Consider the following 24561-nt stretch of genomic DNA (forward strand, 5'->3'; position numbering starts at 1 on the left):
GATTTCCCTGCTTTCCTATGTCCAAGCAGCCGGGATTGTTCCATTCCTGTGAATCGAACTAGAATGTCTGTATTGCCTACAAATCCCAGAGTCCGAGGTTGGAAGTATCCATTTTCTGGCTTCTTGTAAGGGCAATATAACACAACAGGAGGTCTACAGGAAGGGAGGCTGTGGCCAGACAGCCAGTAGACAATTGAGACAAAGGAAATAAAAGTGATGTATGGAGGATGGGGGGATATTTGGTTATAATTCTAACACTACTTATTGCTGCTGATTCTAAACTACATCTCCCATTATCCCCCGACAGCTCTCGGCAGGTGAAAATAGATGGGCCCAGAGGGGTGAGAAAGGGATTATCTTCATAAAGACCTAAACACCACTCTCGTTGTCTCAACTACAAACGTCCTCGCCGCTGCCGCCACGGTTGCAGACAAAGCTCCTCTCAGAGAGAAAGGTTTATTATCCCAGAGCACAATGCTGCACCTTATGTATCAATGTAATTGTCTGGCCCATGCGCCTCTCATGCCGCTGGTATTTTACCCGAGGGCATAAACCACCTGTGCTGTGAGGTAATGGCACATTCCACTGCCGCCACTCCCCTCTGCTCGCCAACCTGTGTGCCCAATGCCGTGTCCATTTATGCACAGAAAGTAAATGCTCTCTCCAAGGGAGGCAGAAGAAGGATTTGATATAAAGGTTTTTTTATTTTGCCATTTTGTGTTTGCCAGGGATGCCAAACCCAGGTCCCCCCTCGCTGTCGTATTTTACCCATATTTCCTTACATTCTCATTCCCTTGGGAAGTGTATTGTGAGCTCTTCTCCTCCAATTGTTCAAGTAAAAGAGGTACCAGGGGGTCAGTGGCCTCCTAATGACACAGAGTACTAATCGGCTCCCAGGCACAGCCTGAAATGATCTTCTAGAATGGACCCCCCCACACACAGCCATACACAGCCTGGCACATAAATCACTAGGAACCATAGGGTGTCTGGCTGATGGCACCCAGCTGATAATATATGATTCCAGCAACCAATAATATACATGAAAGTACTGCTACAGAGACCTTCATGCCTTGGAATCCAGATGGTCCACACCAGTGCCTGTGTGCGTGTCTAGTGCCCCAACTGGCAGAGTAATTACTAGTGAATATACAGTGTACTCTGTAGGACACATAACGGGTACACTAAAGTCTTATTGCTGACCAACTGGCTTTCACAGCAGCAAATGCAAAGTCCAACTTCATTTATGTTAATCTTTTCTTTTTTTCTCCCATGCCAATCTCTGCTACCTCTCCAGCTCTCACCGGGCACCCAATTCTTCACATGTATGTCTTTCCCCCTTAGGTCCCTCTAATCATAAGGCAGCCTATCAGTCTCTCTCCTTTCCTCACTCTCCATATTTAATTCTCTACCCCCTTCCCATGTGCTAAACTCTCCTTTCATCATGTATTCCCACATAATCATCTATTCTCACCCTTTTCTTCACCTTTCCTTTTGCTATTTTGCTCCCAACCCCCCAATAACCAATATAGTGGCCACACGTTCTTCAGTAAGTTGTGCAATTACGGTTAATTTATAGTATAACGACTCCAGACACAAGGTTGGTGGGCAAATTTTATGGAAGAGTAATGTGGTTGGGTTTTCCTTGTCCTTTAATGTCTGCTGTGATTTAAGAGAACAGCTGTTAACTGAAACTGGTGGGAGGCAACTTTGCTAATTACTGAAGTGTGACTTGCACCCCAATGGCAAACTCATCGGTGGCTGCTGGACCTTACACCTTCCCAGATCCCAGAGAGGAAAAACATCATTTAAATACAATATAGGCTGCTTGTGAGATCAATAGATCCTTAGGGTCCATGTCACACCAGCCTGCACCTTCAGCTGTAGCAACCAGACATTGGCCACCAGAGGCAGACTGGCACATATAGCAATAGGTGGTACGTTACCCCCAGATATAAAAAGATAAAGATATATAGCTTGTAATCAGTGTTCTCATTGGTCACTTCTCTTGCTAGTCAGTAGAATGCTCATTCCGTTTTTTGACAACTTCTATAGCAAAACTAGGGGGTGCAGTGGGAAAAAAAGTGTCTTTTCAACATTCCACAAAATAACAGATTTATAAATAAGCCCCCAAGCATCAAAATAGTGCCCCAATTGTTTTCAAATATCCCCCGCTGTACCAGACTAGAGACCAAATGTAGCAAAACCACGTTCAAGCAGCAGTGAGCTTTATTTAGGAAATTAAAAAATAATAATTACGATCTTTTTCAACTTACAAAAAAATTTTTTTTTTAGTGTTTTAGGGAGTTTACATTTCATAACTGTTTAGAAGGCACACAATAAAAAAGAAGTCCTTGAGCACGATCTCCCTTGGTTTGGCTTTTAGGGGGGGCGGGGGCTGCATACTGAAGCAGGAATAAATTCTGTTATATTAAAATATCCATACAAATCAATTCAGATTGTGTTTGTTGTTGTTTCCAACTTCATCAGGCAAACTCTTAAATAATCTCTCCAAAGGCACAGCTCGAATGAACTGGGAAAAAAACACGTAGAAAGGCAAGAAAAAAACATTTCAGATGAGGGAAAATATTAGTGGAAATCATTCTCTTGTGTATTGGATAAAAGAAATATGAAGGAATAAGACACCGACATAGGGGGTCCTGGGGGCCAAAGAACATTGAAGAAGATACAGAAGAACATCCATTCATGTTTACCTATGATTCAGGTATAGATTGGCGAGTCCCATATTGCTCTGATATAAATAATGACAGGGAAGACGAGTCTCCCTAAAACACTTTGATACAATGCCAAGGCCTTTTTGTAATGCAGCGATCAGGAGCTGACTCGACAGAAGGAAGAGTTGAGCCTATGATCGTATTTGGTATTAACAGAAAAGTTGACCTATCTTTGGTCAGACATGAATCTTGGAAAGAAAATATGTATATATATAAATCAGTTTATGATTTATCATCTGCTTTTGTTGCAGAATAAGAAAAATAAACAAATGTTTTTGTTTTTTCCACTTTCTACATACTTGCTTCCCCTTGCCACCTTGCCAGGGGGAAGACTGGTAAAGCACCATGTTACTGAAGTTGGGTCCTACAAACAGAGAAGAAGGTCTGTGAGCAAGGTCTTCAAAATGATAAAATCCTTGTAAATTCTCAGTTTCTTTGGGTGTTTTAGAACACCTTAATTAGGCTTACACAATATTTACAATTTCTGGCTTGAGGGTGCAGGTCGTACGTTGGAGAACGTGTATCCGTTAGTTTTGTTGGCCAACAAGAGAAAGGCACCGACCATCCTGAGGAGAAGTGCTTCTACTGACCCATAGAAGCCATACTGAGCTGGTGTTGCAGAATTCCTATGTTCAACTAAGAGACGCCAGCATCTCTCTCTTTTGTGAGTCACAGTCATTACTGGTCACTTGTTGACATATCAACCAAATCATTTCCTTGACACTTTATCAGTTTCTTTGTATAAAAAAAAAGTTCTCTTGAAACGAGGTTTATACAATTAATAAAGATAGAACTGGGTTTGCTCTGGGAAGAAAGGGCCAAGGTTACACCACAGAGCTGCCATCGTTTGTGCTGTTCAGATTTTCCACCACATCTGCCCGTTCCATGTTGACCAAGGCAGCACATAGGACCTCCAGGGTCGAGCTCTCTTTGGAAGACCAGTCAGTGAGAAGAGTATGTACTGGATCCACTCCTCGCCCGAATGTGTCAATGGTTTCCTCCTCGTATCCCAAGAGGCTGGCGAGGCGCTGCCAATCTTTCCCAAGGCTGGTGTCCGCCAACAGGCGCTCCACTTCACTCTGCTTGTGAGGTGGCAAATTAATGTAGAGCTTGGGTTCAGTCTTGGCTGTAGGAAGCAATGGATAAAACACAATGTAAGAATTTCCCCTGTACTTCTCAAGGAAAATAATTCTGAGATGCTATAATTTACAGTGCTTTAATATGACCCTATTGGCATTGGCACTAACTTGAATTTCCCCATACCACACCTTAGGGGATCAACTATCAAAGTTGTGTTTGTGTCAATGTTTTCCTATATCTGTCGTCCAACAACCACTGCCCCAATCTAGATCAGCAGAGAGGACATGTATCTCATAGTTGAGCTCTTTACCTTTGCTCAGCTGATTCTGTTCCTGCAGACTGTGTGTGTCAAGGAAGACGCCGCTATCACTGTGCAACTTTTCTCCCTCACCGGATGTAGCCAATTCTCCAGCTCTGGCTTTGGCCAATTGCTTCTTCTGTTTGCAGGTAGTATAGCTACAGAGACAAAATGAAAGGAAGGGGATAAGAAAATATGTTTTTTTGAGTTATTTGGGCCCTATTAAGATTTTGTATCAAGGCCCAAAGTTGCACAAGTGGAAACAATGATAAGCATGGAACACCCAAGTGGCGCCATATAATTCTCAGTATCTAGACCCAGATATTGCCGGGAAAGCACTCACCATACAATATGGCGCAGCTCTCTTTGGTGCAGTATAAATGGCTATTGTTTGACCCTAATAGAACAGTTAGATTTTTGGCAGCTGAAATACATTCCGCTAATCTGAAGCTTTTTTTATTGCTGTGAATGAGACAAGGGCGGCTAAAACCTCTTGTGTCCAAGGCCTAATCCTGTTAAAGATCTGGAATCCAGTGTAACCAAGTACAAAGGCTGGACCCCCGCTCTGATCCCCAGGGGATATGAATTCAGTTCCCAAATTCTCAGGGACCCTTGTCATATATTTTGGAAAGAAAGGCAACTTTAAATTTGGAGTAAAGGGGATAAAATGTACCCTTTGTGTATTAGTTCAGGCTTACTGCAAGAGGCCACACCTAGCCCATATACTCTTCACATTCTGCACAGTTAATCAGACATCAATTTTGATGCAGGCTGTACTGATATCTGCCCATGAATGCAATATGCAGCTAAATTATTGGCCAATTAACCATTTAACATGTGTCTGATGGCCATAGAGTGACACAAATTTGTTTGCACAGCACATCAATTGCAAGTTGGGTGGGTCCCTAGTTATGACAGAATATTACTACACTTACCACTTAAACGCCACGTAACCAATGAGCCCAACCACCACAGCAGCCAAGATGGAGCAATACACAGGGATTATGTTTTTACTGTTGTCTTCCTGTGGGATGAAGTGGTGGGACCCAGGGGAGGTTCCATTCTCGCCACGTGAATCCCCTTCAGTGCGTTTCAGGAGGGGAACGTCTTTATCTGCAGTGAGACAAAGTGGGAGACTAAGCAACAGATCCTTTTAGAGATACCAACATGTAATAGATATAGATGCATAGATATCCTTTACTGAATTCTATAGGCCTGTGTTTCAATTTGTTATTAGAACATCATTACTGAACGGACAGATTCTGCCCCCAAGAATATGGCAGTAGACTGAGATTCCCTTTATGGAGACGTGTGAAAGACAAAATTTAATTAGGAGAGGATTACACCTTGGGAAGCAGTCTCTCTTCCCCTGCTGCATGCTCTCACCGCCTGTCTGGGTCTGTCACGTCCCCAGCTGTTCCACTCACACAGTGGGGCCACCCCCCCCCCACCCAGAAACCTGTCAGCACCCAACTGCCTGCAAAGCAGATGCCTGTTTAGGAATCTTGCCCTCCTGCCTTTGATGTGCCTTCCTGGAGAGATTTGGGGTCACATAGTGAATAAACAGTTAAACCTTTCCCCTTGGGTTTTATATTAGAGGCCACATGCACTACCTGAGCACCCAGGAATCTGGATTGGAGCATTTCAAGTGCTGATCAAGTGCTCCCTTAGTAAATCTAAGCATGGCTAACGGCACTTTAATTGCTTCTCAGTATCAGCCATGTCATTTTTGCACTTTTATAGCCAAAAGGAGCTGGTGTGAGCCATAAGCCAAGCACTGCCCGTTGACAACAATTCCCATTGCCACAGGGTGACCATGATTGGGTAAAGTAGTCAGAGAGGCAAAATGTAAATGCAAAGTGCCAAATCAAAATATTTTGTCAAGACAGGCCAACTGGCCACCAGTTGGGTACGAATGACGTCCAGGTAAACAATGAAAACTAAGTGATAGATTTCAAAGGAATTCCTGGGTCCTTGAAAATTGCTATAATAACTATGGAATGCCCTTCTGGGGCCCCTAACCTTATCTAATCTGAACAGTAATAAGGCAGCTTGAGAGCAAGATAGGAGATAAGGTTATCTCTGTGCCAAACTATGGAAAAACATTCTATAGGTCTCAAATGTGTGGTTACTCCACACCCTCTCCCAAGATGCCTTGGCTTCCCTTTAGTGTCTTCCAACTTATTACATGTAGTGGGCCAATTATATCTCATACTGGCCTGGATTTTAAAAAATGATGAGGTCATATAGTGAAGTCTATGGAGACCCTGAGAAGACTGAGGCCATAAAAATCCTTATGAGGGCCACATCTGGCCCATAGCCCTCCAGTTGGACAGCTCTGACCTGAAATATTCACCTGTATTTTGGTGGGATGAAACTTGTAATTTCATCATCACCAACCATTAAATAAACCCAATAGGGCTGTTCTGCCCCCAATAAGGGGTAATTATATCTTAGTTGGGATCAAGTACAGGTACTGTTTTATTATTACATAGAAAAGGGAATCATTTAACCATTAAATAAACCCAATAGGGCTGTTCTGCCCCCAATAAGGGGTAATTATATCTTAGTTGGGATCAAGTACAGGTACTGTTTTATTATTACAGAGAAAAGGGAATCATTTAACCATTAAATAAACCCAATAGGGCTGTTCTGCCCCCAATAAGGGGTAATTATATCTTAGTTGGGATCAAGTACAGGTACTGTTTTATTATTACAGAGAAAAGGGAATCATTTAACCATTAAATAAACCCAATAGGGCTGTTCTGCCCCCAATAAGGGGTAATTATATCTTAGTTGGGATCAAGTACAGGTACTGTTTTATTATTACAGAGAAAAGGGAATCATTTAACCATGAAATAAACCCAATAGGGCTGTTCTGCCCTCAATAAAGGGTAATTATATCTTAGTTGGGATCAAGTACAGGCACTGTTTTATTATTACAGAGAAAAGGGAATCATTTAACCATTAAATAAACCCAATAGGACTGTTTTGCCCCCAATAAGGGGTAATTATATCTTAGTTGGGATCAAGTACAGGTACTGTTTTATTATTACAGAAAAAAAGGAAATCATTTTTAAAAATTAGAATTATTTGCTTTTAATAGAGTCTATGGGAGATGACCTTCCCCTAATTTGGAACTTTAACGGATCTAATACCTGTACTACCCACAACTCCCAACTCCCATGCTAAGTGATACCAAGGTTCTGCCTGCCAGGGGCTCCTGGGAGTTTTAAATCACAGGAGTCAAAAGCAAACATAGGACATATTTCCTGTTTAAAACAGAAATAGACTGAAACCAGCCAGGCTTATTAGGAGTTAAACTTCCAAGGTTAATCAGGCTGATCAGCCACTAATTAGCGGTTTCTGAGAACTGAGTGGAATGTTTATATATACACACACACACAGACATATATGAAAGGCCGCTGGCTAAATGAAGAAATATTCTGCCAGAGAAACAAACTCCATGAGGATGATAGCAAACAAGCCTGAAAGCCAAAAAGGAGAGTGGATTAAGAAATCAGACCAAAAGAGAAAGGGGGGGGGGGGGCCTGGGAGAATATATTAGAAAAGCTGCTTTATCAAACTTTTCAGCCTGCAGAGTTTTGCCCACTGCCAAGAAAGTGAAGTTCAAAGCGCTGAAATAATATCGCAGCTGTGGGGGGCCCCCAGAAGTGTCCCCCTGCTGATCTATTGAGCTTGCATCTTGCTCAGCCCCCAACCAGGAAAGATCTGCCTTTACACAAGCGCCAGAATTCTCTCAGGATATTGGATATTTATTCACCCTCTCCAAGCCAAATCCTAAGCGTGGGCTGCAGAGGATAAAAATGCATCATTTTTGCCCCCCAACCTACTAAGTGCCACCCGTCCTCTCTCTAAATACACTTGACTCTCACTGTGGTGTCATTACAAGAGAGCAAAACAAACACACAAACATCACCCGTCCAGATCCAAGCCATGAATCAGGGGTGATGGGAGCCAAAGGGGACAATAAAAGAGATTAAGGACAACCTGAGGCGTCTATGGCTCTGAAGAGACAATAAGAAAACAGCAACTGTTTTGCCTAAAAAGCCTGTTTGCAAATGGCAGGAAAAAGAGAGATAGAAAGAAGATGGAAGTAGGGGGGGACCCTCAGTAAAAATGTGAGACGACCTAAAAAATAAAATACTGAAAATTTTCACACCGTAGAGTGAGAGTTTTGTAGCACTGTCAGTATATTTGAGCTTATAAATAAAGTTATAACAACCAGCTTCCTGGTTATCACGCCCAAAAATGTTCAGTTTAAAGGAACAGTAACACCAAAAATGAAAGTGTATTAAAGTAATAAATATATGCACTATTGTCCTGCGATGGTAAAAGTGGTTGCTTCAGAAACCCTACTATAGTTTCTATAAACAAAGCTGCTGTGTAGCCCCGGGGGCAGCCATTCAAATGGGAAAAAAGGAGAAACGTTGCATAGATTCCCACTGAATTCTACAGAGTTACCTGCTATGTAACCTGTGCCTTTTCTTTTTCTTTTCAGCTTAAATGGCTGCCCCTGCTACACAACAGCTTATTATATAAACTATAGTGGTCTTTTTGAAGCAAACACACAACTTTTACCAGTACATTAAAACATTTTTATTTGTTGGTTACTGTTCCTTTAAAGAGCAATGGAGAAACCGCTCTCAGGGCAGAGTAGAACAGGGTGAGAGGATTACATCTTGGGACAAGGTTATCTTGTCTCTTATCAGGTACTGGCTAAAATCGCTGATGTAGGATAACCTTATCACTGCATGGAAATAGGAAGGGTCACAAAATGGTTCCTGCCATGCTGTCTGGTGACCTCAAGCAGCCTCACTTTGCGGCACTGTCAAGCCCTTTAATTCAATGCATTCTCCTACGGATGCACATAGCAGCTAACATTTCGATTTTTCATATAAACAACATTTAAGCAAATAGCCCTTACATTTAAATTATTATTATTTGGCATTTTATTCCATCTCTTTCCAGAGTAAAACTTAAAATGCTATTTCTTTGCTAAGGATCAGTATCTGTATTTTGAGACTAGGACTGGTTGCTAGGATCATTAAGCCTTGCAACCACATAGCAGTTTAAACACATAACTTGCCAGCTAAAGACCAAAAACATGTTATTTATTCACAAACCAGAAAAAGGACCAACTGCGACCTGTCTTCAGGTGTTAAATCTATGATACTTGGCAGATGGAGTAAGGCTTTTAAAACTAAACTTGCAAACAGGGTTAGCCTCCCAATTTTGTCTTACCTGCCCTGGAAAAAAAACAGCACAAAACTGGCCAACTGAGTGTGGCAACTGTTGCTGCTCTAAAGCACCATCTGATGGCGAAATATGGTATAGCAGCAGACATAAACAATTGTTGTTGTTTGTGAAGTCTAATCTTGCCAATGTCCCACAATGCTTTCTTTATAGCTAGGTGCCTAGTACTTTACTGTATAGCAAATTAGGCACAATTCCTGTACCAGAGACACTTACCCATGCACAGAATGTCATGTAGTGGCACACAATCTCCTATCTTCACCTCGGTCTCTTTGCATTCTGTCCGGCAGGGCAGGCAAGGGGATTCACTACTCTTCACCTCTGAGTAGAAGCCACTTGGGCACAACTGGCACACAGTGTTTTTAGTTTGAGTGCAGAGTGCAACAACTCCATGTCCCCTAGAGCACACCTGGCATGGGAAACAAATGCCGTAGCTGTCCAGATAGTGCCCTTCTGGACACCGACATACGGTATCCTGTTCGCGGGTACAGGTCGATTCTATTGTCGCAGATGGACCGTGGCAGGTGGAACATGGCTGGCACTTTGCCGTGGCGCTTCTGACGTCAGAGAAAGTAGAGTCTGTGGAAACAAGTAATGTAAAATGAGTGCACCGAACATTTTAAAAGCCTAGTCATGTGACCCTATCTAATTAGCTTGCTCTGACGAGGAAGAAGCACCACTTCAGTTGTGGGCAGACAAGCCAACTTCCCAAACTACATAGCAGCGTTGATAATTAAGTGTCCCTGCTCACATATGTCTACAGCAGTAATAATAGAGCATTAAGCTAAACAAAGCTTTCTCTGTTTACCGTAAAAACAGCACTAATAAAAGTTTAAGTGCTTATCTTATTTCATTATTTCCAGTGTCGGACTGGGACCCCAGGGGCCACCAGAAAACCATAGACCAAGGGCCCACTCTCTAAACTATTTTTCCTCCTTTCCTCGCCCAACCACTTAGTTCTCCCAGTCTCTCTTATTTACATGCTAGCATCTGTCTGTCTATCCTTCAATCTATTCCTCCTCTTTGTTCCCATACAGAAATAGGGAATGACCATGAAGTAGGCCAAATGGTGAGGAGCAGGAGGGCCCACTTACACCTGGGGAGTTTTCCTGGTATCCTGGTGAGCCAGTCCAACACTGATTATTTCTTATACACATCCCTTAAGAAAAGTCCACAGGTAACAAAGTCTGAATAGGAATAGTAGACACTGCTAAAGATCTCAGTGCTTGAAATATCTACAAAGTACCAGTCAAAATGGCTTCCTTCTGTCATGTGACCAGTAATTAACTCCATTAGCCCCCCAACAATCCCCAACTTACTCTCTGTGCAGGGTTCACACTTGGTATCTGAAACTCCACATGGCACCGTCACCCCAAATCCCGGCGGGCACAAGGAACAGCATTTGCCACTGTTTGTGAAGAGGCCACTCTCGCAGACATCTTCGGCCGCTATCTGCATGTTAAAACAAATACATTCCGGTTTACTTTATTTGAAAAATAAACATATTTTCATTTCAAATCAGACCTTGCATATTTGTGACTAGAGTTGTTTCTTTCAGGGAAACTTTGGGGCCAAGTGGGATGTTATTCCATTGAATCTTTACTCATGGCTCTCAATGCTCTCCTTTGATGTGGACAAAAGGTTAACAAACACCTGATATAAACCCCCTGATGTACAGCAGTAATAAGCAGGCCGTAACCACCATTATCACTGGCAGTATCTGTGGTCACACAATGGGAGGGATGAATTGCAAATGGCGTCTGTAGCTATGTAGGCCTCAGCTGGATCCCCTCACAGAAATCAGGAGGCGGAGACAATGAATATGAGGATGTGAATATGCGGAGAGTCTATGGGCAGCAAGTTAAATACACATCAAAGAGGTTTCTCCTGTAACCCCCCCCCCCCCCCCAGTGATACACCTGCTAAATAATCCACAGTTCAGCCCCCATGGTGTAAACAGCAATAAAATGCAGATAAGGGAACTTCAGAGGCAAAAACAACAACAAAAAGACACAATTTCCTGTGTTCTGTTGTGGGGTATTTGTTTGGCCGACTTCTTTTATGCCCCTAGTAAAATAAAACGAAAATCAGCTCTTCACATATTACAGCTCTCAAGCAAGCGTTACAAAAAAAAAAAAAGTCCTGCCAAACAACATGGCAGAAAATTTAGCAAATAAACACAAAGAGCTTCAGGCAAGGAACAGCTGCTCAGTTATTTCAATACACCATTTATGTAGGAACGTAGGGGGGGAGTTAAAGAGCCCACAACCCTACAGATAGGGATACTAGAATGCTGGCGTCATTTTTTACAGTATTGCTATATTGCAATTTATTTGTTAAACTTTCCCTGAGGTTTCATCAGTGGCTGGCAGGGAAAACTGATTTTGCTGTAACAGGTATATTAAATACTTATAGTTGTAGATTAGTTTAATCTAATACCCAAATGGGGCAATGGGGCCTTAGTTTAAAGCTGTAGTTAACTTTTAATATGTTACATTGTGACCAATTCTAAGCAACTTTTCAACTGGTCTTAATATTTTTGTCTTTTATAGTTTTTGAATTATTTGTCCTTTTCTTCTGCCTCTTTCCAGTTTTCAGACCAAAATACTATTTCCCTGTGAGGCTACAATTTTATTGTTATTGGACCCAAGCCACCAGATAACTGCTGAAATTCCAAACTGGAGAGACGTGCAATAAAAAGTAAACTACTAAAAAAAACTACCAATAATAAAAAAATGAAGACCAATTGCAAATTGTCTCAGATTAGCTTCTCTACTTCACAGTAAATGTGATGTTATGTAGGTTTCTCCAGGTACTCTGCTATAGCGCTGTGGAATATGTTGGCGCTTTATAAATAAATGTTAATAATAATAATATCCCTCCACACTCCTAAAACATACAGGCTAGTTAATAGGCTCTGGATTATATTTGAACCAATTTTACTAGTTGACTGGGACCATAGAATGTAAGCACCACTGGGGAATAGATTGATTACAGGACCTGGACAGTGGTACAGGTATAGGACGGACAGTGGTACAGGTATAGGACCTGTTATCGAGAATGCTCGGGACCAAGGGTATTCCGGATAAGGGGTCTTTCCATAATTTGGCTCTTCATACCTTAAGTCTACTAAAAAAATCAATAAAACATTAATTAAACCCAATAGGATTATTTTACATCCAGTGATTGATCCAATTTTTACAGAGAAAAAGGAAATCAATTTTAAAAATCTGAATTATTTGATTAAAATGGGGTCTGTGGGAGACAGGCTTTCCGTAATTCGGAGCTTTCTGAATATTGGGTTTCTGGATAACGGATCCCATACCAGTAATTTGTACAGCACTGCTATACCAGCAACTAAAATGTCCAGATAATGTAACATATACTGTGGGTAACCCTGCATGGCTGTGAAACAAGGATTTGTACAGCCTAGGCATTACATTACCCAGAGGCAGGCTAACACTAAATGCCGTAGTTCCAGCAGAGCTATATAAGGAATGTCAGGAACAATGAGATTATTCCACGTCTTTATAAAGCGTCTGTGACCCCACATGTGAATGGTTAACAACATCATGTAATGTTCCTGCTGCATCTCCACTCGATGCCTGATCTTGTTCTAATTAACCAGAATTTTTTTTCTCTACAGTCTCTTTTTTGTCTCATAGAACGATCAAATTACAGAGAACAAAGCCCATATTTGGTGAGGATGCAGCTGTCTGCCTCACTCCTAGAGGGGCCGCAGCCTGGCACTAAGCATCTGGAGACAGTATGGACACCCTAAAGGCACATAAGGGACCAGGGATGGCACAGAGTCAAAATGATTAGACTTTGCACCCACGAGCTGACTATATCTATGCAGGGGCACATAGTGGCACATAGTGGTAGGTAGGTAAACACTTAAGAAAGATCAATAATGCACCCCGACTTTACCTCCTGACTATGCAGGGAACATTGTAATGCTAGTATTTTTCTGCAATGGCTTCCATTCATAATAATGACAAGTGGCCTTCAGAATTAATATTTAATCAACAGATATATCCTAATGAGTGACCTATTGAAGAATCATGCCAAATTGCCATATACCTATCAGTAAATATTGCCCTTTTACATCTATTACCTCAAGCCACCATTTTGTTATGGTCTGTGTGTTATACGCTGATAACCTGACAGGAAAAAAAGCGGGAAATGTAACAGGGAGAAGCGTGAGTAAAAGAGAGAGGCCTTCTTCATTCTTTGGCAGATACAACCCAGCAGGTATACATTCCTGTGATTAGTGTGTAAGCACAGTGCCTCACTCAAAATGGCAGTTTTTATCTGCTCCTTAGTGGATGAAGCAAAGGGATCTTTTCCCAGAAGTCCTGGTCAAAGCAATTGGCCACTTTCTTAAATTCTGCAATGTAAGCTAATGTATAGTGGCACAAAATAGTCATTTTTGAACCATATGAGGGACAAAGACTGGAACTGTAGATACAACCTTGCTGTGTCTCCAGTTACAGGACAGGAAGTCCACTAAAGAGCACCGGTTGTCCGGTTCCTACACTTTCCCTGATCCACTACTATTCTTCATAAGGAACCAGTGCTGCTCCTGTTTTTACATTATATTCTATTGGTGAGATTGATAAAAAAAGGTTGCACTAGGCCTAATAACCCATAGGACCATTGTTAATAGGATGCCATCTTTGTTTGTAGGCCGCCAACTTCGATTCTAGGGTCCTGCCAGGTTCTGCAGGGCCATCTTTGTTTCAGAAGTACATGAAGCAGAGGCAATCCTGCCTGGGAAGGAAACCCAGTGGAAATTCTATGCACGTGATCTCTCACACCAACGATAAACGTTCCAGGGTTGTGTTGATATTCCATCTGATTTATATTATTGGAATTCCATGTATCCATGCTGTGCAGAGCCCTTCAGAATTTCCGTTTTATAATGAACTTATAATGATAAAGGAAATTCACTGAGGAGAGGTTGGTGGAGGGAGTCGGAGGAAGACATCAGAACTTGGGAGCCCTATTTGGTTTCACTGTTTGCGTTGGCTCGTTAACATGAAACCTGAGCGATGCATTAACAACTCATTATCTGACACGGGTCCCTGAGTTCTTTCTCTCGCAGCAGATGTGAATGCGTGTGCTGGTCCAGCCCCAGAACCGCTGTGACTACAGGCAGGATGTTCCCTGCTTGAAATATATAGAACACCCCTGTTGTCCTTGTGATGGTGGGGTAACAACACACTGTAACCCCTCAGGGGAACACGACACGTTAAAGGTTTAAAGTCTTTCATGAAAACTCCCACAACTGCCTAACTTGTACCCCCTACTGTAAATGATAAGGATATTAGCAGTCACTGAGGGGTTCTGTGCCCATATAAAGGCACAAGGCTGCAGGCTGAGTTATACAGGGAACTCTGAGTATCACTCATGTATTATAAGGGATAATGTACCCCCTACTGTAAATGATAAGGATATTAGCAGTCACTGAGGGGTTCTGTGCCCATATAAAGGCACAAGGCTGCAGGCTGAGTTATACAGGGAACTCTGAGTATCACTCATGTATTATAAGGGATAATGTACCCCCTACTGTAAATGATAAGGATATTAGAAGTCACTGAGGGGTTCTGTGCCCATATAAAGGCACAAGGCTGCAGGCTGAGTTATACAGGGAACTCTGAGTATCACTCATGTATTATAAGGGATAATGTACCCCCTACTGTAAATGATAAGGATATTAGAAGTCACTGAGTTTTGTGCAATATACAAATACTGTAACTTAAAACCCATTAAAACATTTTTTGTTTCTTTTGTTTCATTGTGAAAAAGAAAACAATTTTTAGGTGAAGATCCCCTTTAAGAGAAGAGAATGCTATATTAATAGATACTTTTCAATGACTGTTTAGCTTTCCCCAGGAAAAAAAGTGTAAGAGGCTGCCAAGAGGCTGAGAAGTGTACCAGACATAGCAAAATGATGATCCAAGCGGATCCTGTTTTATGGGGCCAGCGTTTGTTTATAGGCTGTTGAGAATTACACATTAAATACTTCAGGAGAGGCAAGATTTTGTGATAACAAAAGCAGAACAAAGAGTTCTGTGTCTACAGATAACCCCTGCTTAGATCTTTAGGGCAATTGTACACGGGCACTTTTCATACTAATGGATTTAAGGGCTCTGGCACACGGGGAGATTAGTCGCCCGCGACAAAACTCCCTGTTCGCGGGCGACTAATCTCCCCGAGTTGCCTCGCGAGTCTTTTTCAGAGATTTCCCGACTTACATTGTCGCCGGTGGGATGGCAGGTGAAGGCAACTCGGGGAGATTAGTCGCCCGCGAACAGGGAGATTTGTCGCGGGCGACTAATCTCCCCGTGTGCCAGAGCCCTAAGGGGGCCATACACTGAAAGATCTTCTCATTTGGCAAAGTCCCCAAATGAGCAAATCTTTCCCTCTATATGCCCACGTTAAGGTGGGCAATATCGGATCTGATTTTTTGGGCCGAGGACCACAATGATGTGATGTAGGCTGTCGAGGCGGAGACCGCTCCTTGGCCCAGTGTGATCTTTAAACCTGTTCAATCGACATCTACCCGATATTCGGGTATGATATGGACCCCATACACCCCACAAATATGGCCCCTCAGCAGCTTTTATCGGCCTGTGTATGGCCCAAAAAGTGCATGAGATCCTTTTCCCACATCCCCCTTGCCTACAAAATGCCAGGCAGGTATATTGAATAAGCCAATTGAAACTGCACTGGGGGAACTGATTTTTGCTGCACAATTTCTACTTCCTGTTCAGTTATTCTGCTTGAGGAATAGTATAAGTACAGTTGACTGGGGAACAAGGGTGTTTTGACCACAGCAGTGAGCCCAGTGTGCCATTACCCTAAGTGTGATCGGACTTGCCGTCAGTGCATATGGAAAACCGCAACAGGAAAACTAGTCCCCCGGATCTACTTAAAAATGACACGAAAAAGGCATACATTTGAGGTTTAGCATCGACTTTCCACACGCCATATTCCTTCATACTCTTTCCATAATTGTAGGTTTCATTGTGGCCCTTGTGTTCCTTAAAGCCAATTACAAGTAATATAAAATATTTTATGGGAATCGACATATAGTGCGGGGATTCTGATAGACACATGTTCGCACAGAGCCGCAGCTTAGAGGGATGGCACGGTGCCCCGTGCAATGTGTTAATTGTATCCCCAGGAAACAGTAGGGTAAATGTAGTTTTTATATGGTCTGACCACTTAATTACAGAGACGGGGCTGTGAGACTCTCAAAACGTGTTCGTCAGCATGAATGAAAGACTTTTCCTCTCCCTGAAAGACCCTCTTCAAGCGAGCAGACCCCCCCTCCCCTCCTCCTCTGTGCCCATGTAATGCATTTCATATAGAAGGCAGCTATGCAATGAGGGGGTCACCCGTTAACTCTTCCCTTGCCAAAATGACACACCTGGTCTGTCTTAAATGCACAGATTCCTTAATTTCCTCTTTAATCTGAAGTATTTCCAAGGGTAAATGTGCCTATGAACTGGCTGTAAGCATTGGGCGTTGTACTGAACGGCTGAAGGGCCACAGATTTAGGGGAGCTGCCAAACTTGTAGATTGTAAGCTCTTTTGGGCAGGGCTCTCTTCACCTCTTGTATCGGTTATTGATTGCTTTATATGTTACTCTGTATGTCCAATGTATGTAACCCACTTATTGTACAGCGCTGCGGGATATGTTGGCGCTTTATAAATAAATGTTAATAATAATAATAATAATACTGTATGACTGCTGGCTTGGTCAGAACTTTTTAGCAGGAAAGAGGGTTCATAGAGAAGAATAGAAGGTATCTAAAATAGCAGCCCATGTATTGCCCTCTCTATGTATCTATGGGAAGTTTAAACCTATAGCAGGGCTATATGAGATCTTTATAGCCCCCAAGAGCTACTAATAAATAACTGGGCCACTGTATAAAAACAGTTGGACAAAAGTGGCCTAGGACTATAGTAAACTGGCCATACCCAGGCCCATATACGCTGCCAATTCAGGCCGTCTACACCAAGGTGGCAGCTTACTGACCTGTGCAGAGTGTAAGTGTATAACACAAGTGTGGTACTGTGAAAAGGAAACAGCTGTGTGCTACACAATACTCCTTATCCAGCCCTTAGGCACATACTCCTGTGCTCTTTGAAGTTTAAAGGACCTGAAAACCGTGTGCGATTCCCATACAAAGGTAAATGTGTCACACTTAATGGGCAGGGGGTGGGAATAAGATAAAGGTGATCTGAGATCTTGCCCCTAGCAAGAATCAACCTCTAGGAAATGTTAAAATAATAAACTGAGGACATCTGCTGCAATACTATATTCAACCAGCAGGTGGCATATATCAGATCTATTTGCTGCACTCAACTGGCCAGCTCTTGGGCAACCAGTGCTGGTAAGAAATAATATGTGTATAAATAAATATATATGTACAGGAAGAGTTGCCGGCACTCAGAAAAAGGAAAAAAGCCTGAGTGCAGTACATTTAAAATTCTACAGAAACAGATTAGAACCACACTCACATGTCTTAGAAAAATATAAAGATGCTATATTTCAGATGGACCAATGTTTTGGGTAGCAATCAAGCTAATCTAGCATCTTTATATTTTTTCTAATACCTGTGAGTGAAGTCCTACTATGTTTATATATATATATATATATATATATATATATATATATATATATATATATATATATATATATATATATATATATAAATATATATATACACATACATCTATGCAACTTCATTGGGCCTTATTAATGGGGACAATGTGTACCTATGGTCCAAGGGGCACTGCTTCCTACAGTTTCAGGCCACATAATGTAGTGCCCTATATCCCTTTAAATGAGTTTACAGTTTCCCTGACTTTTATAAAAGGTTCTGCCTGCAGGCAAAGCTCAGTCCAATAGGGAGAGCTATTTACACTGAGGGAAATGCGTTGGGTACCGGGTACACTGCCCTGTAAGATCTGTTTAAGGTACCAAGTACAGTAGTTCAGTGATACTTAAGGGGTTAAAAGGCATAGGCCTACAACTGGCTTTTGGTGAGTAATCACATCCACGGCACACTCTCAGCTCCCTCACTTATTTCTTTTGAAATTGAGAACTTTAGCCAAATGCCGGCTAGTACACACACGTTTTATGCCCCCCCTGCCCCGGCTACCATTTTTTGTGTGTGTGTCTCTTTTGCCTGGCTTTACTGTGGAACCTTATCTGCAAAGGTCACTACATATCTATTAGAGTTAGAGTGCTAGCTCTTGGACACATTAAATTAGGTCACACATGCCTTTTTTTTCCTATTTGTCAGCATATATATTATCAATAAGGGCAATGGGATAGGTAGCAATTTTGAGCTCTAGAAAACACTCTCTACTGACATGTGCACATCAGGCAACTGTCACTCAGTTGAAACGCAGCAATCTTTCCATTTGCTGTGGTAGAAAAGCACATGGCCACAAGAGAAGGGCTAAGCGTTATACACAAAGCATTGTACACAACACTAGTAAATAATATCGAGGGGCCCTATGAGAATTTTGCTACTTCACCTACTTTACAATCTCCCCCTAAGCACAGTTGCACCCCCATGTGAATTGCACAATAGAAAATAAGGGTATCTGTATCTGGGGACACACAAGGCTGCAATCCATTGGAAAACAGGGGTGTTCAACAGCATACAATGTGCCTGTCACTGCTCATAATGTTAATTAATTGCAAGCTCCATGGCTGACATACAGAGTGGTAAAAGATGGACAGCGGGGTTTTGGTCACCAATGTTTCCTGCTGCAGTTAAAATGCCCCAATGTGCCACAGGCATTATATGCTGCCCTATTACCATTATATAAAGAGAGTTTTCTGGTTATAAGATCACTGAAATACACTTGGTCACAAACCAGGTACAGGCAATAAGCCTCAACACACAAACAGCTGATAAGAAAGAACAAATAGAGAGAGAATTGGGGCACAATAGACTTTTGGAGGGGGGCTACATTCTGATCCAATACTGTTAATAGACCCCTATTATTCAGTGCAACACACAACAAAAGTACAGAAAATTCACTATATGATCATTTACACTCAGTACTGTACATCGCAGCCAAGAAAGCCATTCAACTCAAGGGAAATAAAGTGCAGCCTGGTGACTCCAAACAGCACTTTGCCGGGCCACTTTCACTCTGAAGCCCAACTTGTAGCCATAATGTGAATAATAGCCCCAAAAGTACTGCGCTACAACACATGGCTAAGCACATTGCAAAAAGCAGCCAACAAAGCCCTTGGCATTTAGGGGAACAGTAATCCTATTGTGCTTCAGAGGTTCATCTCCTTTTTGGGAAGAGGCTGTATAAAATGCATCCTAAAGCTCTAGTTGAACTACAGCTTCCACCAGCCCTAGACAGCTGCAGACTCCAGAAGCTTCAGGAGAAAGATGGGAGGGCAACAGGGTGCAGGTCACTGCTTAATATATTGGTTTCTGGCTCTCCAGGCGTATAGATAACTGGCCTACTGAGTGCAGCAAATGGTACACACACAATTTTGTACAGAAAGCTACAGCACCGGGGGTCCTTAATATAAACCTGCCCCAGAAACAGGGAAACATAAGACAGAGAGAGAAAGCCCACCTTGGAGATCAGCAGCAGGGAAATGGTTAAAATAGGGCCCCTCATATCCATAGCTGGGGATCTGGCCTCTCTCCTCCCAGGTAGCAGGACGGATGCGGTCTCTTCTCCGCTGCGCCTCAGCCGGTTCTCCTGTACGTATGCCGCCCGGGGGTTACAGTTGAAGCTAATTCCAGCCCTAAAGATCCGAGGAAGGGGGGGGGGGGTTCCTTTAGGAACAGTCCAAGGGAGAGAGAGAGAAGGCAATAAAGGGGATCCCAGGCAGCTCCCCTATCCCAGGTTATTGGGGGGCTCCAAGTGCAAGTTCCAGTGTGCGGCTCTCCTGCCCTTTGCCCTGTGCGCTCCGTGTGAGTGATGCCCCTTCCTGCCCAGCCTTTAAACTCCTTCTAACATCCAGACTTAAAAGAAGGGAATGTAAGAGGCTGGGAGGGAGGGAGAGGGAGGGAGGAGGGGGGCTGGGGAGGGAGGGGAAACACTCGCAGATCCCAAAAAAAGGAAGAACTTTGTAGGATGGTGATTGGAGGGGGGCAGGTGAGGGGGGGCAGGGGTAGGTTTCACCAGGCTGGGTGGGGAGAGCAGCAGAGACAATGGCTTTTAACTCTTCCTCTGCTGGAGTGGGGCTGACAATGTACAGTGTAACATTAACCTAAATGCTGAGGGCTCCCTTAACTCTTTCATGGCTGTAGCACAATGACTACAAACTGACAGTATCAAGGCTGGAGCATACCTTCCTTACATGCAGAATGTAGAGCTGGACTGATGGATATCATCCATTTTCCCAAAAGATTGTAAGCTCTACAGGGCAGGGAACTCTGTCCTCTTGTCTCTTTGATTCTTAACTAATTGCACCTTGTATTTAATATCATACTTTGTATTTATTGTTATAACTCCCTGTTCGACTGTACAGCGCTGCGTACATACAGGGTCGGACTGGGGGGTGCAGGGCCCACCGGGCAGGGCCGGAACTAGGGATAGGCAGAAGAGGCGCTGCCTAGGGTATAGCAATTAGGGGGCGCCAGGCAGGAGCCTCTTCTGCCTACCCCTAGTCCTCCTTCTTTGCCATTGCCCCTCGCTGCTTGTCATTAGCGGTGGGAGCAATGACCCATTGCATCCCCCCCGCCCCGGACTGCGCATGCACGCCAAAGCACAGGGGGGGGTCAAGTTGGCCGACCGGGTTGCCTAGGGTGCCCGGTTGGCTTGGCCCGCCCCTGCCACCGGGGCTGTTACACCAGGGGCCCCGCATACCCCAGGATGCCCTGGCCGTGTCCCCATACCCCCCACAGGGGCCCCCATTGTGCCCCCATAACCCCACGCAGGGCCAACGACCACCCACCCAACGATCGCGTGTAACTGACGGGGCCTACTGGGTTTTTTCCCGGTGCCCCAGTGGCCCAGTCCAACCCTGCGTACATAAGTAGCACTTTATAAATAAAGATAAACATATATACAAAATACAGAACTGCAGTTATGGGCATCTCGGTACCCATAATACATAGCTGTACCAAAATGTATATTATCTGCCAAAAGAGACAAACCCAGAGTGATTTAGATGTGTATAACAGCAGTTCCACATAGCAGCAATGGTGTGCCATTACAGTGACAGGGCCGCACAGGGTATATGGCACTTATCCCTCAGTGATGATCATATTACTGACTGTATAACAATAGGAGTCACTTTACCCCTTAGGGTTGTGGGATATAGAATGTTTTGTCGCCAATGTGTAATTTTTTTCAGCGATGGTGTCAAAATGTCTGAAGTTTCCCCTTTCCACCGGTGGGAAAACATATTCAATGCACAGTAGCCTGAATTGCCTCGCAGGGCAACTATGGGCTAGTATGGGAAGCAAATGTAATTTATTTGCTTTACCACCAACAATTGAATTTCAATGGGAAGAGAACTTCGGACATTTTTTCGCCATCGCTGGAGGAAATTAAATGTGGGCAACAAAATGTTCCATGTGCCATGGCCCTTATAATACATGAGTGATATGCAGAGTTCCCTTTATATGGTCACAGAACCCCTCAGTGACTTCTAATATCCTTATCAGTTACAGTAGGGGGTACATTATCCCTTATAATACATGAGTGATACTCAGAGTTCCCTGTATAACTCAGCCTGCAGCCTTGTGCCTTTATATGGGCACAGAACCCCTCAGTGACTGCTAAAATCCTTATCATTTACAGTAGGGGGTACATTATCCCTTATAATACATGAGTGATACTCAGAGTTCCCTGTATAACTCAGCCTGCAGCCTTGTTCCTTTATATGGTCACAGAACCCCTCAGTGACTGCTAAAATCCTTATCATTTACAGTAGGGGGTACATTATCCCTTATAATACATGAGTGATACTCAGAGTTCCCTGTATAACTCAGCCTGCAGCCTTGTGCCTTTAAATGGTCACAGAACCCCTCAGTGACTGCTAATATCCTTATCATTTACAGTAGGGGGTACATTATCCCTTATAATACATGAGTGATACTCAGAGTTCCCTGTATAACTCAGCCTGCAGCCATCTGCCTTTATATGGGCACAGAACCCCTCAGTGACTGCTAATATCCTTATAATTTACAGTAGGGGGTACATTATCCCTTATAATACATGAGTGATACTCAGAGTTCCCTGTATAACTCAGCCTGCAGCCTTGTGCCTTTATATGGGCACAGAACCCCTCAGTGACTGCTAATATCCTTATCATTTACAGTAGGGGGTACATTATCCCTTATAATACATGAGTGATACTCAGAGTTCCCTGTATAACTCAGCCTGCAGCCTTGTACCTTTATATGGGCACAGAACCCCTCAGTGACTGCTAATATCCTTATCATTTACAGTAGGGGGTACATTATCCCTTATAATACATGAGTGATACTCACAGTTCCCTGTATAACTCAGCCTGCAGCCTTGTCTCAATATGCTTATAATTTACAGATAAGGGGTTCATAATCCCATGTATTTTTTACTGTTGGGGGTACAGTATTCCCTATATAATCCCTTTAATCTAAACAAATATTGTGGCATGTAATGACTTCAACTTAATCAAACCAAACAAAACTGGAGTCTCGGGATGAATCGGGGCAGAGGTTCTTCTATAAAACCCATTGTCCTTTGGCAGCTCAGACAATCTATTGTTCCTGGTGGGTGCTGAAGTAGTTAGAGATTCATTCAGAGTGAGATAAAAACCAGGGACAAAACAAAGATGTTCTGACACAGCCGCACTGTGAGGCTAAATCAGACACGGGCAGGTAACACTCACATTCCTTCAGCTTTTAAATAAGGGCCACTCACCTCAGAAGCCAAAGCCTGAAGGCCAGTTAGGGGGGGATTTGGGGTGAGTGCTTATTTGTGCCCTGGGTACCCCTGGAACTATAGGGGGGGTGACTGTTACCCCAATGTTTCTATATATCTGTAACCTTGTTATGGGCTAAGGGGGCCCAGCCTGAAGGCCAGTTAGGGGGGGATTTGGGGTGAGTGCTTATTTGTGCCCTGGGTACCCCTGGAACTATAGCAGGGTGACTGTTACCCCAATGTTTCTATATATCTGTAACCTTGTTATGGGCTAAGGGGGCCCAGCCTGAAGGCCAGTTAGGGGGGGATTTGGGGTGAGTGCTTATTTGTGCCCTGGGTACCCCTGGAACTATAGGGGGGGTGACTGTTACCCCAATGTTTCTATATATCTGTAACCTTGTTATGGGCTAAGGGGGCCCAGCCTGAAGGCCAGTTAGGGGGGGATTTGGGGTGAGTGCTTATTTGTGCCCTGGGTACCCCTGGAACTATAGCAGGGTGACTGTTACCCCAATGTTTCTATATATCTGTAACCTTGTTATGGGCTAAGGGGGCCCAGCCTGAAGGCCAGTTAGGGGGGGATTTGGGGTGAGTGCTTACCCGACTGTTACCCCAGTGTTCCTATATATCTGTAGCTGAAGGTCCAGCCCGGACAGACAGCATGAGTCAGTATTTCATGGCAGGGAAACAAGTGAAGCTGAGGCAGCGCACCCATAAAGCACTTTATAAGCGTGGGACTATGGGAGAAGGATAAAGCCTATCTGTGAAACAGGTTTGTTAAACACCTACTAGGGTTTAGTGGATTTTTACAGCAATGACAGTTTCCGTTTAAGGAGACAAAGTGGCGCTGAGGGATGCACGGCTGGGAAAGGCTGCGTTTATATCCCATCCCATATTGCATCCAAGTGCTTAAGGTGGAATTAAAGGGCAGTTAAACCATTATCCTTGGTACAGAGCAGCAGTGCTTCCTTCTTCTCTCTGATCTCCATCCTTTTATCCCCCATGCATTTGAATGGCTGATAGAGGATGTGGCTATTCTTATGGGCCCTTTTACAAACCCCGACCCCCTGGGCAGAGGAAGTATATTCAGAATGTGTATCTGTCTGAGCAAGAGTTTCTCCATTACCTTTCATGTCTGCTCCAACCACTTCATGTCTCATTTCATTGCCACAGTGGGCTTGGGGGCACAGGGCGACGCACAGTAAAAAAACATTATCAACAAGGGGGAAACAGGACAATTGTAGTCACTGGGGTTGCACC

The 24561-nt window shown here is 43.3% G+C and overlaps 1 protein-coding gene across 1 annotated transcript; it reads right to left on the reverse strand.

The window, feature by feature from the left end:
* Window positions 1-2196: 2196 nt before the first annotated feature.
* Window positions 2197-20381, reverse strand: nradd (neurotrophin receptor associated death domain). Its single transcript, NM_001007998.3, is given in 6 exon segments — window positions 2197-3858; window positions 4123-4268; window positions 5046-5223; window positions 9604-9966; window positions 10707-10839; window positions 20020-20381. Coding segments are annotated over 6 exon segments (1173 nt in total). The 5' UTR covers window positions 20071-20381; the 3' UTR covers window positions 2197-3556.
* Window positions 20382-24561: the final 4180 nt, after the last annotated feature.

Source organism: Xenopus tropicalis, chromosome 6, assembly GCF_000004195.4.
Source record: "Xenopus tropicalis strain Nigerian chromosome 6, UCB_Xtro_10.0, whole genome shotgun sequence".
NCBI lineage: Eukaryota > Metazoa > Chordata > Amphibia > Anura > Pipidae > Xenopus > Xenopus tropicalis.